Source organism: Danio rerio, chromosome 1 (genome assembly GCF_049306965.1).
Source record: "Danio rerio strain Tuebingen ecotype United States chromosome 1, GRCz12tu, whole genome shotgun sequence".
NCBI classification, from domain to species: Eukaryota; Metazoa; Chordata; class Actinopteri; order Cypriniformes; family Danionidae; genus Danio; species Danio rerio.
In genome coordinates, this window is record NC_133176.1 from 10,400,749 (window position 1) to 10,415,500 (window position 14,752).

The 14,752-nt window shown below is 36.4% G+C and overlaps 1 protein-coding gene and 1 non-coding gene across 10 annotated transcripts in view; one reads left to right on the forward strand and one right to left on the reverse strand.

The window, feature by feature from the left end:
* tlr2 (toll-like receptor 2) overlaps positions 1 to 13,205 on the forward strand; it is a 35,117-nt gene extending 21,912 nt beyond the window's left edge. For 3 of the 9 annotated variants that reach the window (XM_073928768.1, XM_073928803.1, XM_073928898.1), the window contains exons 4-5: positions 6,760 to 6,811; positions 8,792 to 13,205. In XM_073928768.1, the coding sequence (XP_073784869.1) occupies positions 6,801 to 6,811; positions 8,792 to 11,159 (2,379 nt within the window). In that variant the 5' untranslated portion in view covers positions 6,760 to 6,800 and the 3' untranslated portion in view covers positions 11,160 to 13,205. 9 annotated transcript variants of the gene reach the window in all.
* On the reverse strand, positions 169 to 3,025 carry si:ch73-191k20.4. The gene is made up of 4 exons (XR_002456862.3): positions 2,926 to 3,025; positions 2,764 to 2,834; positions 467 to 559; positions 169 to 326 (listed from the first exon to the last, which is right to left on the reverse strand). It is a non-coding gene; the product is annotated as a si:ch73-191k20.4 (transcript).
* Positions 13,206 to 14,752: the final 1,547 nt, after the last annotated feature.

A 14,752-nucleotide genomic window follows, 5' to 3' on the forward strand; every position in this document is an offset into this window, starting at 1 on the left:
AGTGATACCAAATTTATATATATAAATAGTCAACAGGATGTCAAAATGGGGCCACAAAACTAAAGCGCAACCAATCCATTTTTAAATTAAAAAAGTGTGCATGATAAAGAAATGCACATCTGGTGCATATGTAGAAACATAAGCTTCATTAAACATGGTCCACACATGTAGCGATCATAAATAATTTACTGTATTCTTAACCCTCAAAACTTTCCATTTGCAGTTTATGAGGAGGCAGATGCTGTTTCATGCTCCTTCTTCCTGCTGCGTCTCAGCATGAAGGCAGCAGCTGTGAGTGCAAGAACGCCATATGTGGCAAGAACAAACTGGAAAAGGGAATAAGTGGGAGAAAAAAAAATGACATATTATTATACATAGTGATGTGAAAAGAAGACATGGTCTACTGTTGTCTTTGATCATACGGCAGTCTGACATGCTCTTAAGAATGTCAAAAATATGATCATACATTTCTGCGTCCTTGTAAGGTGTAGCTGTTAAAATGTTTCCTCCATCCTGTCAGTTCCTTCAGGGTTGGCGAATCAATCCCAAAGAGCTGTCTCTGTCATGAAAAGACATTTTTCTAAATATAAGAATGTCACTGTTACACCACGTCCAAAAAGCTGAGAACAGTATTTAAGTCGAAGATGACTTCATTTCTATTTTTTTTAAACATCAGAATGTGTCCAGTCAGAAATAAAGACAACCCCAAACAAAAATGTCTATTGGACTAACAATAGTTTATATAACCAAAAATATTTAGATCACAAAAACATTTAGGATCACAGTCTAGCCCAAAAATACTAATAAATTGACAATATTATTAAAAGATTTACCCATATGTACATAAACATAATAAGCAGCGGACATTAACTTAGTAAATTAACATTAACTGTTTTTGTTCGTTCTTTCCAAGTATCCACATTTTACTGGAGAACTTCCATTTCAGGAAACTTTCAATTTTACGTAACGGAAATACAAAGAAAAGTACTGTACTGTAAACTGCATTTCTGTTCCTTATTACTGTGAAATGGAGAAACCGTCATCGTCCACTCAGACACTGATGCTCGTAATTGACGCCACAACAAGTAGGCTTCACTACACCAAATTTTAGGACTTCTTATTATAAAATAAAAAAAAAATTTAATTAAATGATATCAAAAACATTCATTTTTTGATGTTTTATCGTCTAAGTGGGGGTTAAGATTATTAGGCTTATTTGAAATTGAACTATGTCAAAATAACACAAAGTAATGACTAATGGCTATCCATTTGGCTCACTTCTGTAGCACATGATGGATATAAAACTAGTGCATGTTCCTTTTTTAAGTGTTAACTCATTTTGCCCTACAGTATATGGGAAGTTTGTTTTACATTGTGTGTTCATATTTGTTAGCGCACATTGACATTCACTTTACATTTCATATTTTATTTTTGCAAGTTTTCTTTTATTTTTCACTTGTTTAAACCTTAAATTGTTATTAATACTTATAGGTGTATACTTTGACTAACAATGAACATAAGAGAAGCATTTTTATTATGTATGTGTTTGTTTGTAATAAAAAATCTATAATTATAATTATATAAATCTATACAAATCTAAAATATTTGTAATGTTAAAAAATATATTAGCGCATCCAAATAATAATAATAAATGATGATAAAAAATTAATAATAATTAAATTAATTAACTGTTAAAATTATATAAGATTTAGGCATCACCAGTTTTCTGATACAGGCTTAGATTTTAAATCTCTGTTTTTGAGAGCAGGAGGATACATTTTACATTTATTTTAAAAATGTAGCCTATTTTTTAAATGTATTTTAATTAACAATTTAATTATTACGCTTATATCTAATTTTTGTATTGTAACAGGATGTTATATTCAGGGGCACCCCCAAGGGGTGGCCAGGGCCACCCTTTTGTAAACTCTGACCACCCCAATAGGATTTAGTTGTTGATGTTATTAATTTAAATGTACTAACTTAAATTCACAATATTTCAATCAATAAACAAATAAATTAGTAAATAAAATGCAGCCACTAAATTATTGTGGATTGATCAGTGCCACCGACGTAGCTGATTCACTGAGATTGCACAAATTTTTTATTAAGAAATTATTATTTTTGAAATGAAAAAGTTGTTTTATCTGATTGTAAACCACAAATCCAAATATATATATATATATATATATATTATATTGTTATTGTTATTTTGCTGGTTGATTTAAAAGGGCCAGAAATCTCAATTTTGTGGGTGTATCTTGCAAAAAGGCACATCATTAGACGAATATGTATTTTATATATAATATATACATTGTATATTATAATGTGGACAAAAAGGAACATGGATAAATGATAGTATTAGGGTCTGTATAGTAAGTGTGTGTATGTATGTAGTAATGCCTTTTGTTCATTTGTTTGTTTTCTTAATTCATTCATTATTTTAGACATGGCGTATATTGCATGTTGTACAATAAAAGTATGTGAAAAATAACTTACCTATTGATTTTTATTTGGTATGCACGTGTACTTGCCGAATTATATCAAGGAATAAATTACAATGTTTCAAGAGTAATTCATGGAATTAACTTAAACTTCATTATTTCATTTACCAGAAACAAAAATATAACATTACTCATTATTCACAATATATACACATTTCATCACTTTTTGTGTGCTACCCCAAGATTTAGTGTGGCCTTACTTGGCCACCCCTAAGAACATTATCTGAAGGAGCCACTGGTTATATTATGATTTGTCTACCTTTACTTCGGTTACAAGATGGCCAAAACTTGACAGCGGTATCCGTGTCTTCACCGGGGAGGTCGGCATGTCTGCACAAGCACACAAATATACACTATAATGTTAGGCCTAATTTAAAACGTTTTCTGCTGCATAACAAACAAAGGACTACGAAAATCTTACTATGCGTGTCTCGAAATGTAAGTATTCCCTCAACACTCGCTGTGACACTACACCACACCGTGTTTACAAATGCTCCGGTTCTACAGCTGTATTTGGTTTCAGTAATTGTCAGCTCAACATCCAATTAAAACCCGCTTACGAAGACGCTGAGCCAATGGCTGCTGGTCTGGAGGCGGGACTTAAATATGGTTACGCAAACTACTTAAAGCGCCCGCGTTTGAAGGGTAACGTGTGGTAAGTTCAATATTTATCACACGCAATGACCAAAATATTCGCTGCTTTCACCTGTTTTAACTTTCCATGCCGGTTTTGACAAGCTGTATACTGTTGTTTTGCCCTCTCTGTATGCATCCACTTTGTTTACACAAAACATGACTTGCAATAATTGTCGTCTTATTAAAATTGCAACAACACTGAAAGGCTCCTGTGCTGTAAACAGTTCAAATCAAGTGAAGCAGAATAGAAAGTAGCCGGCGTGTGTCCTGAGTGAATTGAGGAAGTTGTTCATATCTAACCTCATCATGTCTATTTTCACCTGTCACTTACTGGTGACACAGGGGAGGAGATGTACTCTCGCAGTTTAAATTGTCTTTCACTGCTGAGGTCAAAATGAGGATCTTGACATTTAATATTCTGCTATAAAAACACTCTTATCAGGATATTGTATTTTTGCATTCAAGTAAGCAGCCTGTTTTGATATAACTTTCAACCAGACTTTATAAAATCAACTATAACCGAAACCAAGACTTTATGAAACCCACAATAAAGTTTCAAATTGATTAATGATAGTTTAGGTACTATATCATTTACTAACATGAATTAATAATGAACAATATGTGTACAGCATTTATTAATCATAAATCAACATGTACCAATGCCTTATTAAAAACCCAAATTCATTCTAGTGTACTTTAGTTAATGCATTGTGACTACAAACATGACTATGAAACACTAGCCTATATACAGTATATTTACTAATGGTAACAAAGATTAATTTGCATTGTTCAATGCAATGTGTTGTTCATTGTTTTTTTATGTTAATACATATATTAACTAATGTTAACTGTTCATTCATTCCTTTTCTTTTCAGCTTAGTCCCTTTATTAATCTGGGGTCGCCACAGCGGAATGAACCACGAACTCATCCAGCATGTTTTTACGCAGCGGATGCCCTTCAAGCTGCAACCCACCTCTGGGAAACATCCACACACACACTCATTCACATTCATACATTACGGACAATTTAGCCTACCCAATTCACCTATTCCACATATCTTTAGGCTGTGGGGAAAACGGAGCACCCGGAGGAAACCCACGCGAACGCAGGCAGAACATGCAAACTACACACAGAAACTGCAACTGACCCAGCCAAGGCTCAAACCAGCGACTTTCTTGCTGTGAGGTGACAGCACTGCCTACTGTGCCACTGCGTCACCCCTAATGTTAACTAATACAACCTTAATGTAAAGTGTAACCTTTGAAATTTGTAAAATTATCAGGATGTTGCACAGGAGTCTTAATTGTTATAATTTTTAAGCCGTTTTATTGAACCGCAGAAAAGGTTTACATATAATAACAAAAAGAACTTTGTGTTTCGCTTCATTGCATTTACATATTCGAACATCATTTTTTTGGGGGGTGGGGGGTGCATGTTGGAAATAAACAGTGCCTATAGAAAAACATCATAGACCTTTAAAATAATTACGTTATTTGTCACAAAGCCTGAAATCAAATCACACACAAATAACTTGAAATTAGGGCTGCATGATATTGAAAAAAAATGGCATTACGATATTGTATTTTTCTGTGATGCATATTGCGATATTAAATATAGTTTCAAATGACTTGAATGGTTCTATTTAAAAAGAATTTGAAGATTGAGTGGAATGATTTTGTAGACCAGTACATCTGCATGAAATACAATAAATCAATCACAAGCATTGATATATACAGTAGCAAAGATACAAATAAAATAAACAGCTTTACTGTTTTCTGGGAGTCTAAAAGTATTCAGACACATAAACTGAAATTATCAGATATAAAAAAAAAGCACCGTAGGTCGTTAACCTTTCTTTAGATTACAAGCATTATAAATTCTTGTGCCAAGAAGAATTGGCTTGGAATTGGCTTGGCTTGGAACGCTTACACAGTCACAGACCTCAAAAACACATGCAAATTATTAAATTTTTGATAAATTTGTGGAGCTTTTGAAAAGTGTAACAATAAATCGCATGCATTTGTGGCTGTAACTGTGGATCCTGGTCAACTATAATTCTGACTATACATTGCAGATCCTGAGTATCCTGATCTGAGTATTTCAGAAACTGCTGATCTACTGGGATTTTCACATACAACCATCTTTAGGGTTTACAGAGAACGGTCTGAAAAAAAGAAAATATCCAGTGAGCGGCAGTTCTGTGGGTGCAAACGCCTTGTTGATGCCAGATCAGAGGAGAATGGCCAGAGTGTTCCAGCTGATAGAAAGGCAACAGAAACTCAAATAACCACTCGCTACAACCGAGGACTGCAGAAGAGCATCTCTGAACACACAACACGGCCAACCTTGAGGCGGATGGTCTACAGCAGCAGAAGATCACACCGGGTACCTCTCCTGTCAGCCACAAACAGGAAACTGAGGATACAATTTATAAAGGCTCACCAAAACTGCACAATAGAAGATTGGAATATTGTTGCCTGGTCTGATGAGTCTCGATTTCTGCTGCAACAATTAGATGGTAGGGTTAGAATTTGGCATCAACAAAATGAAAGCATTAATCCATCCTGCCTTGCATCAACGGTTCAGGCTGGTGATGGTGGTGTAATAGTGTGGGGGATATTCTCTAGGCAAACTTTGGGCCTATTTGTACCAATCGTGTCAACTCCACAGCCTACCTGAGTATTGTTGCTGATCATGTCCATCTCTGTATGACCACAGTGTAGTCATCTTCTGATGGCTACTTCCAGCAGGATAACACACCATGTCATAAAGCACGAATTATCTCAGACTGGTTTCTTGAACATGACAATGAGTTCACTGTACTCAAATGACCTCCACAGTCACCATATCTCAATCCAATAGAGCACCTTTGGGATGTGGTGGAACGGAAGATTCGTATCCTGGACAATCTATTTCCAATACCTTGTTGAATCTCCGCCACAAAGTATTAAAGCAGTTCTGAAGGCAAAAGAGGGTCCAACCGGGTACTAGTAAGGTGTACCTAATAAAGTGGCCAATAAGTGTATATTGCTGCTCTCTGGTGACCTGAAGTGCTTCTAATTATCCTCATTTGTACATCACTTCGAATAAAAGCATCATTATCCTGACAAGAGTCGCTTTTAGTTCTAAAAGAGACTCTTGTCTTTGTCATCTGACTCTTACATGGAATAAATTTGCAAACGGTCAGTCTAGAATTAGTGTGAAACACTGGGTGTGTTCTCTAATAACCACAGGACGTGAAGTGATGATTTATTGTGGTGAAGCCAAATATAAGACTTACTTTAAGGCCAACTTCCTCTTTTTAAAGCTCTAATTGTAATGCAGTGTTTGGTGAAGCAGAAACATGCACATATCTAAAATAGTTCTACCCAAAAAATATTTGCATAAATGCTGTGTAAAACAAAAAGGATTACCCAACTGCAGTGCAGCATGTAAATATAAAACATACTTATAATCATACACTGAGTATTAAGGATAGTTCCCTAAAATGCATTGTGCTGGAAAAAAGGAACATCCAGTAAGACATTTTAAATCAGGCTATCAGTCAAGCTATTTAGTTTCACTACCTCCTGTGACTCACGATGTTTGCCTGTTTGTTTTCCTTTATTATGTCTACAGCTAAACTGCAGTTTACACACAGAAGAGGAGTAGACACAATAATGGCAGTCAGGTAATCACATTTCATTTTTTGCATCTTGAAAACATAGAAATAGAAGTACTGAAAAGGGATAATTCACCCAGAACTAAAAGATCTGTCATCATTAATTCGTCCTTCACTTGTTTCAAACATGGTTGAGTTTCTTTCTCTAATGAACACAATAGAAGATATTTTGAAGGAAGCAGGAAAACAGTAACAGCTGACTTCCATAGTATTCAGTTTTTCATGGAAGTAAATAGTTGGTTTTAAGTTTTCTTCAACAGAATAAAGAAACTCAAAATGCTTTGGAGGCACTTAAGAGGTTTTGGGTAAACTTATGTTGAACTAATATGTAAATGAAAGCTTATGATTGGACAGAAGGTGATTTAGAGGTTAGATATACAGTAGATATAAAGGGAGTACACTGATTTGACTGACTAACCATTTTGAGTCAGACATATAAAAGCTGTTTCATGTGTTGCGTCTTGTGTGTCTATTATATTTCTTCATGTGATGGCAAGGCTGAATTTTCAGCATTTTCACAGCAGTCTTTAGTGTCACATGGTTCTCCAATAATCCTTTTAATATGCTGATTTGATGCTTAAGCAACATTTCTTATTAACTTTGACAGCTGATTAAGATTTTTGTGGAAATTAATAACATTCTGGGGCGACACGGTGGCTCAGTGGTTAGCACTGTCACCTCACATTAAGAAGGTCACTGGTTCGAGTCCCGGCTGTATGAGTTAGCATTTCTGTGTTTGCATGTTCTCCCCATGTGGGTTTCCTCCGGGTGCTCCGGTTTTCCCCCACACTCCAAAGACATGCGCTATAGCTGAATTGAGTAAACCAAATTGACCGTAGTGTATGTGTGTGAATGAGTGCGTATGGATGTTTCCCAGTACTGGGTTGCAGCTGGAAGAGCATCCACTGTGTAAAATGGGCTGGATAAGTTAGCAGTTTATTCTGCTGTGGTGACCCCTAATAAATAAAGCTGAAGAAAAATTAATGAATGATTAATCACATTTTTAATCAGGATTCTTTTGTGTAAGGATTTAAATGCCTCCAATATTTATTTTATTCAGTTGGATGTATCCTTGATCTTAATACACTTACAAATGCAAACCAATGCAGACAATTGCTTTTGCACCCTGATAAACATCACTTCAGCATTTTTGGCAAAAAGAGTCTGTGACAGATGCCAACAGTCACCAACAAACCCCTGAACAATCATAGAGATCTGTGACAACAACCAATGCTGTCACACACCCCCCATGCCAGGCAATGCCACTTCATAAAGAAAAACATTGTTCTGTTGTCTGCCGTTGGTTTAGTTAAGCACTAGCCTTTTGACACTGGACCACAAAACCAGTCTTTTACGTTACATTGTATGGGTCACAATTGTTCATTTATATTTTATAATATTATAATATAGGATTCCCCCCATATTGGCATGGGTTTCCTCCGGGTGCTCCAGTTCACAGTCTGAAGACATGCGCTATAGGTGAATTGGGTAAGCTAAACTGGCCGTAGTGTATGTGTGTGAATGAAAATGTAAGAGAGTTTTCAGTGATGGGTTGCAGCTTGGCATCCGCTGGGTAAAACATGTGCTGGATAAGTTGCCGGAACATTACATTCTATTCGGTTCATTGGTGTTGACCCCAGATTAATAAAGGGACAAAGCCTAAAAGAAAATGAAGGAATAATATTGGATTATAGATGTTCGAATAATTTTATCACGGAAAAATATTGTGCATCTTAACAAACCATACACCAATAGAAAACTGAAATTCAGCTTTCAGATGATTTCAGAAGATTGACCCATAGCACTGTTTTCATTGTCATGGACATTTTAATGCCTACAGACTGAACATGGGATATGTGCTGTAGTTACAGTTTTGTTGTTTACATGGCAAAGATAATAGTATTGTATAAAACTATAGTATCTTTATTAAAAAATGTACCATTTTTAGTTAAAAAAAATGTAATAAATAAAGTCTATCTTTTTTTGCAGGATGAGACTCGTAGGAACAATGACTGCCATAATCCTTATTATGTTCATTCTGGCTCAAGGTCTCGAGTGCTCCCAGACATGTAAATGTGATCAGATGTATTTCTGCAACTGTTCCTCAAACAACCTCCATCAGGTTCCAACAGTTCCATCAGATGTGCTTGGCCTTGACCTGTCTTTCAATCAAATTGAGTCAATCAACATGACTGATCTCAGCTCTTACAATGAGCTGATAATCCTCAACTTGCATAAGAACAAACTCAGGCATATACACAGGGATGCATTCAAGTCCCAACATAACCTGGAAGTTCTCGATCTCTCCTTAAACAACCTGAACAATCTCTCTCCGTCTTGGTTTCACAAGTTAAAATCTCTCCAGCAACTTAACCTTGTAGGAAACCCATACTCAACTGTGGGACCTGCTCCAATCTTCAGCTCTCTTGTAAACTTGAGGACACTTCACTTAGGTAGTCCTTCACTGAGAGAGCTACACAAGAATGGCCTAGATGTGCTCACTCATCTGGACGAGATGACATTTTTTGGCAGTAACCTGAGGTCATATGAGAACGGGAGCTTGAAAGCAGCTCGTCCCATCGGTTCAGTCTCTTTGAGTCTACAGAATTTGTTTGAGAGTGATCCAGAACTAGTTTCCAAGGTCCTTCAAGATGTCTCCCACCCTGAAACTCTGCTGATAATCAAAGATGTCACTATGAAAACAAACACATCTACAGAACCCTTCAAAGTGGTGAAGGAAGGTGGCACTAAGAGCCTGACTTTCCAAAACTCCTCCACCACCGATCAAGCCTTGACCTCTTTTTTAGAGTTCATGGATGGCTCTCCATTGTCTTTTATTGGACTTGAAGATATACAATTTGTTGGGATAGGAGAGTGGCAGAAAGCTAAATACACACATCATGACAGCCTACGCACAGCCTACTTGCGTAATATTGAAATAGAAGGTTTCTTTGGGTTTAGCAGCATGATAGAGTTGGGATTTCTTCTGAAGCACTTCCACAACGTGTCTGTGATCAATGCCACAGTTTTTGTGATTCCTAAGGAAACCACATTCCTGTTGAAAAATCTAGAATACATGGATCTCAGCCAGAATCTCCTGACAGACTTGACTATTCAACCAACACTGTATACAGGATCTGGCGCATATCAAAACCTCAACATGCTCAATGTGAGTCAGAATGTTTTAAAATCTCTCGGGCTGATGTCTAGGTTGGTCACCAATCTTAAAAAGCTCAAATATTTAGACTTAAGTCATAACAGTTTTGTTTCAATGCCAGAAAAGTGTAGTTGGCCTGTTACTCTGAGGTTTCTGAACCTTTCAAGCACAAAGTTAAGCACATTGACTCCTTGCTTGCCTTCGAGTTTGACAGTTCTGGATCTCAGCGAAAATGATCTTAAGGCGTTCAAGCAAAGATTTCCTCATCTCACTACACTTATACTGACAGGCAATCGCTTAATGAAACTGCCAGATGGGAAATTATTCCCAAGCCTAAGTACATTGCTGATACAAAGGAACGCCTTACGGATGTTCAACCAAAGCTCTTTGAGGAGTTTTAAAACTCTGCTTTACTTGGAGGCAGGTGCCAACAATTTTGTGTGCTCCTGCAAGTTTGTTTCTTTCTTTAAAAAGGACGTCGAGGATTTGATCACCCTACAGGATGGCCGTCAAAATTACGTATGTAATACTCCCTTCACTCTCAGAGGTAATGCGATTGACAGTGTCAGACTGTCTGTGTTTGAGTGTTATATGATCCCTGCCGTCTCAGTGCTTTGTTCTGGGATTATCACAGCACTCGGTCTTGTTGTGTTAACCTGCCACAAGCTTCATGTCATATGGTACCTGCAGATGACTAAAGCATGGATACAAGCCAAACGGAAACCTGCTGTTGGTCGATTACCTGAAGAGCTCCGCTATGATGCTTTTGTGTCTTACAGCCAACATGACGCTGAATGGGTCGAGGAGATTCTTGTTGCTGAGCTTGAAGACACTCAGCCTTCGTTTTCCCTGTGTTTGCACAAACGGGACTTCAGGCCGGGCCGCTGGATCGTGGACAACATCATTGACTCAATTGAAAAGAGCTATCGAACTCTGTTTGTTCTGTCGGAGCACTTTGTGAGCAGTGAATGGTGCCGTTACGAGCTGGACTTCTCACATTTCCGCATCATGGATGAACACAATGACTCCGCTGTCCTGGTGCTTCTGGAACCAATAAAGAAGGAGACGATTCCCAAACGCTTCTGCAAGCTGAGAAAGATTATGAACTCCAGGACGTATCTGGAGTGGCCTGAGGATGAGGACAAGAGAGATGAGTTTTGGAGCAATCTGAGAGCCGCTTTACAGAGAGACGAGTGTTAAGCTGTTGTGGAAAGATGGCCGGTGTCCTGACATTTTATTCTACCCATCAAATTATGCTGTATTTGAATAGTTCTGAGGTTGGGGTTAGGGATTAGGTAGGTTAGGGCGATATTACAGCTTCATATCTCTACATTAAAATTTACACTGGTAGCAAAATCTGATGGGTAGCATATTACGTCATCAAAATGTGCTACCTACTTGTTCAATGGGAGGTAGGACAATCTGACAAGGTAGGACAAATCGACAGAACGGGTTATACTGACAAATACATCCCCAAAAATATGGACATTATCCAATAATTTCACTGACATTTCCATTAACAATGCACCATGCAAAGTTTAAAATACTGGTAAAACACCTGTATGAACATCTGTATTAAAATCATTCATAGTAATAGATTTTGCATCATTTTTCAGACAAAGCTTTCCCAAAGACCAGTAAAACGAGAAAAAAAAAAGGAAAAAAAAGAATTATTGGGTTTACACATTTTTTTTTAAGGTAAGTGGTAGCAAACAATAGATTTGGACTGAATTTAAACAAACAGATTAAATTTAGTAACGTTCAACTTAATTTGAGTGTTTAAACATAGGCCACATAAAAAGTTTTCTACCAGTTACCTTAAAAAAAAAATTGTAAACCCAATGAATAATTTTTTTTCAATGGGGTACAATACCAACCATTTATTTACAGATTTGCAAGTTATTAAAATCCAAAATGAAAAAAGGCTGGAAGCTGAAATAAAACTGAAATTGTCACAAATAGAGGGCAATTGCACAAAAGTGGAATCAAGAATACTAGGATAACAAAAAGGGCAGCTTTGGGTCCTCCTGGCTTAGTCCGTAGCATGTTTGCTGATCCAGGATGAGAATGAGCCGCTATGTCAAGCCTGATGTTGATAGCCAGGATAAGCAGGGGTGAATTTAACCAACTAACGAAGAGGCTGCTTAGGGCCTCAGGAAGTTTGGGGGACCCCAATGAATAGAGGTATAAATTATACACATAATCTCATTATATCATAACATCATATTTTGTATGGTAAGGGTCTAACAAATTAAATTTGAACGTAATTATAAAATCTACGCAAATTTGTCTCTCACCCCCATTCATGAGGCAGTCCAGCAGTCAAGTAAACATTCAGTTTTAAAAACATTATTTTCAATTTATTCCTTTTTTTTAGTTGTGAATCAATTTTAGGACATCACTGTAGCGCAGTGGGTAGCACGATTGCCTCACAGCAAGAATTGCATTTCTGTGTAGAGTTTGCATGTTCTCCCCGTTTTGGTGTGGGTTTCCTCCAGGTGCTTCAGTTTTCCCCCACAGTCCAAAGACATGTGCTTTAGGTGAATTGGGTAATCTAAATTGTCCGTAGAGTATGTGTGTGAATGTAAGAGTGTATGGGTGTTTCCCTGTGATGGGTTGCAGCTGGATGGGCGTCCACTGCCTAAAACATATGCAGGATAAGTTGGCGATTTATTCCGCTGTGGCGACCCCTGATTAATAAAGGGACTAAGCCGAAAAGAAAATGAATGAAGGAAAAAGGAGATTCAGTGATATAGAAAAAAAACAAAACGGCAAAATAAATAAATAATATATTTAACTACAAAGGGTGCATTTTAGGACTGTTAGGGCCCATGGCTGGAACTGCTTAGTAACTTATTTTAGCTTAATTTAGCCTGTTTTCAAGTCAAGTAAAGGCGAAACTCCACCATAGCCTCAATATCCAGCTTAATCTCTTATTTAACTTTTGTGCAGTACCCCTCTGGTGTCTTTGTTGTGGTGTGTGCCATGCGTTTGTTGTCATGCTGTGTTCCATGTGCTTTCTGTTATTGTCATGTGATTCCTTTGTCTTTTCCCGCCATTCATTAGTTCCACCTGTGTCTCTCCCCTGTTTGTTTTCAGTTCGATCATGTCTTGGGTATTTATATCCCTGAGTGTGTTTAGTTCATGGTCCAGTATTGTATTGTCACGCTCCATGTCCTGACTGTGTTTGATGTTCTAGTTCCTGTTGTAAGTGCTTCTTGTAAATAAATGTGTGTTATTTGATAATTCACGTGCGTCTGTGAGTGAGCTACCCATAACAGTAATATAAAAATATTCATTAGGCTTTAACAGGCTCATAGCCAGCCTTGTGTAAGGGGTGGTTCTTTTTTTTTTTTTTATAAGTGGACCTTTTTGCAGTTATTTAATGTAAACAGAGCACTACGTAAGTCCTTAGAGGTCATGCATTATTATATTTTGTAATGATAATAATTAACGCATAAATAAAAGCAAAAAAAAATTAAGTGGTGATCACAAGAAAACAAAAGAGAAAGAATATATTTTAATGCATGGCCTGTTAGGACATCTGTACAACATGATAAATAAGAGCAAAAACCCAACTGACACTTACCTAGTTTGGTGGATCATTTCACTGTGGTGACCCCTGATCAATAAAGTGACTAAGCCGAAGGAAAATTAATGAATGAATGAATATTAATAATAATAATAATAATGGCGACCCCAGATTCATAAAGGAACTAAGCCGAAAAGAAAATAAAGAAATAAATGATTGAATAATCAGCTTCAAAAATTAAGCCTATACTGTTGTTATTATTATAACTCCAAAAACCTATACTTACAAATATTTAACAGTTGAAAATAAGAAAGCAACAAACAATTAATAAACATTTAAACATATTATTGAGATAGCACTGTAGCATAAGGCACAATATAAAGGGTGTATCAACAAATAATATCAAAAGAGTGTTTGTGTAATAAGAGCAACAACAGTGGGAGCTTATCTAAATCTTATTTAATGCACTTTAATAAAACCTGATCTATAGTATTATGATTTCAATCAATTCAGCCATTTTCTGTTGATTAGAATGAATACACTAATGTATATCATCTGGAGCTTTTACCATGAAACATGTCGCTATAATGCACTGTTATAAAATCTATTTTTTTTCTACTGACTTCCTTTCAATGACATCCTGTTATTTTCAGACCTATTTAGAAACTCTTTCGTTTTCACCATGTTTTCATTGGAACTGCAACAAATAAAGCTTTAAGGGCTCAAAGAGTAATAATGATCATTAAAAATAAATATATATTTATATTTAAATATGTTAATCAGCATTCCTTTAAATAGTTGTGTATGGATAAAAGGTTTCTCATTAATTTCTTCAAGATGATTTTGCAGTGTATGTATTTTGTATTAACAATAAAAAACAAGTAAAATGCGATAAATCTATAAATACAGTCTTTGTTAGAGATATATGTTGGCGTTTTACTGTTTTAGATCTCCTTTTCAGAAATCACATGATTATTAGTTTATAGTAATAGGCACATGTTATGGTTTTTGTCGCCACCTGTTGTCTGCTTTTATATTTTCAGTTCAAGATTTAAAGGGGTAGTCCTCCAAAATCATTTACTCAGCCTTCACTTGTTCCAACCCTGTTTGACTTTCTTTCTATTTTCTGTTGAACACAAAAGAAGATATTTTGAAGAATGCTTTAAAAAAAAAAAACAGCAGCCACTGACCTCCAATAAAAGGACAAATGTGTACCTCATAGTATCTCAAATGCACAAACGTGAACTTTAAAAGTACAAAA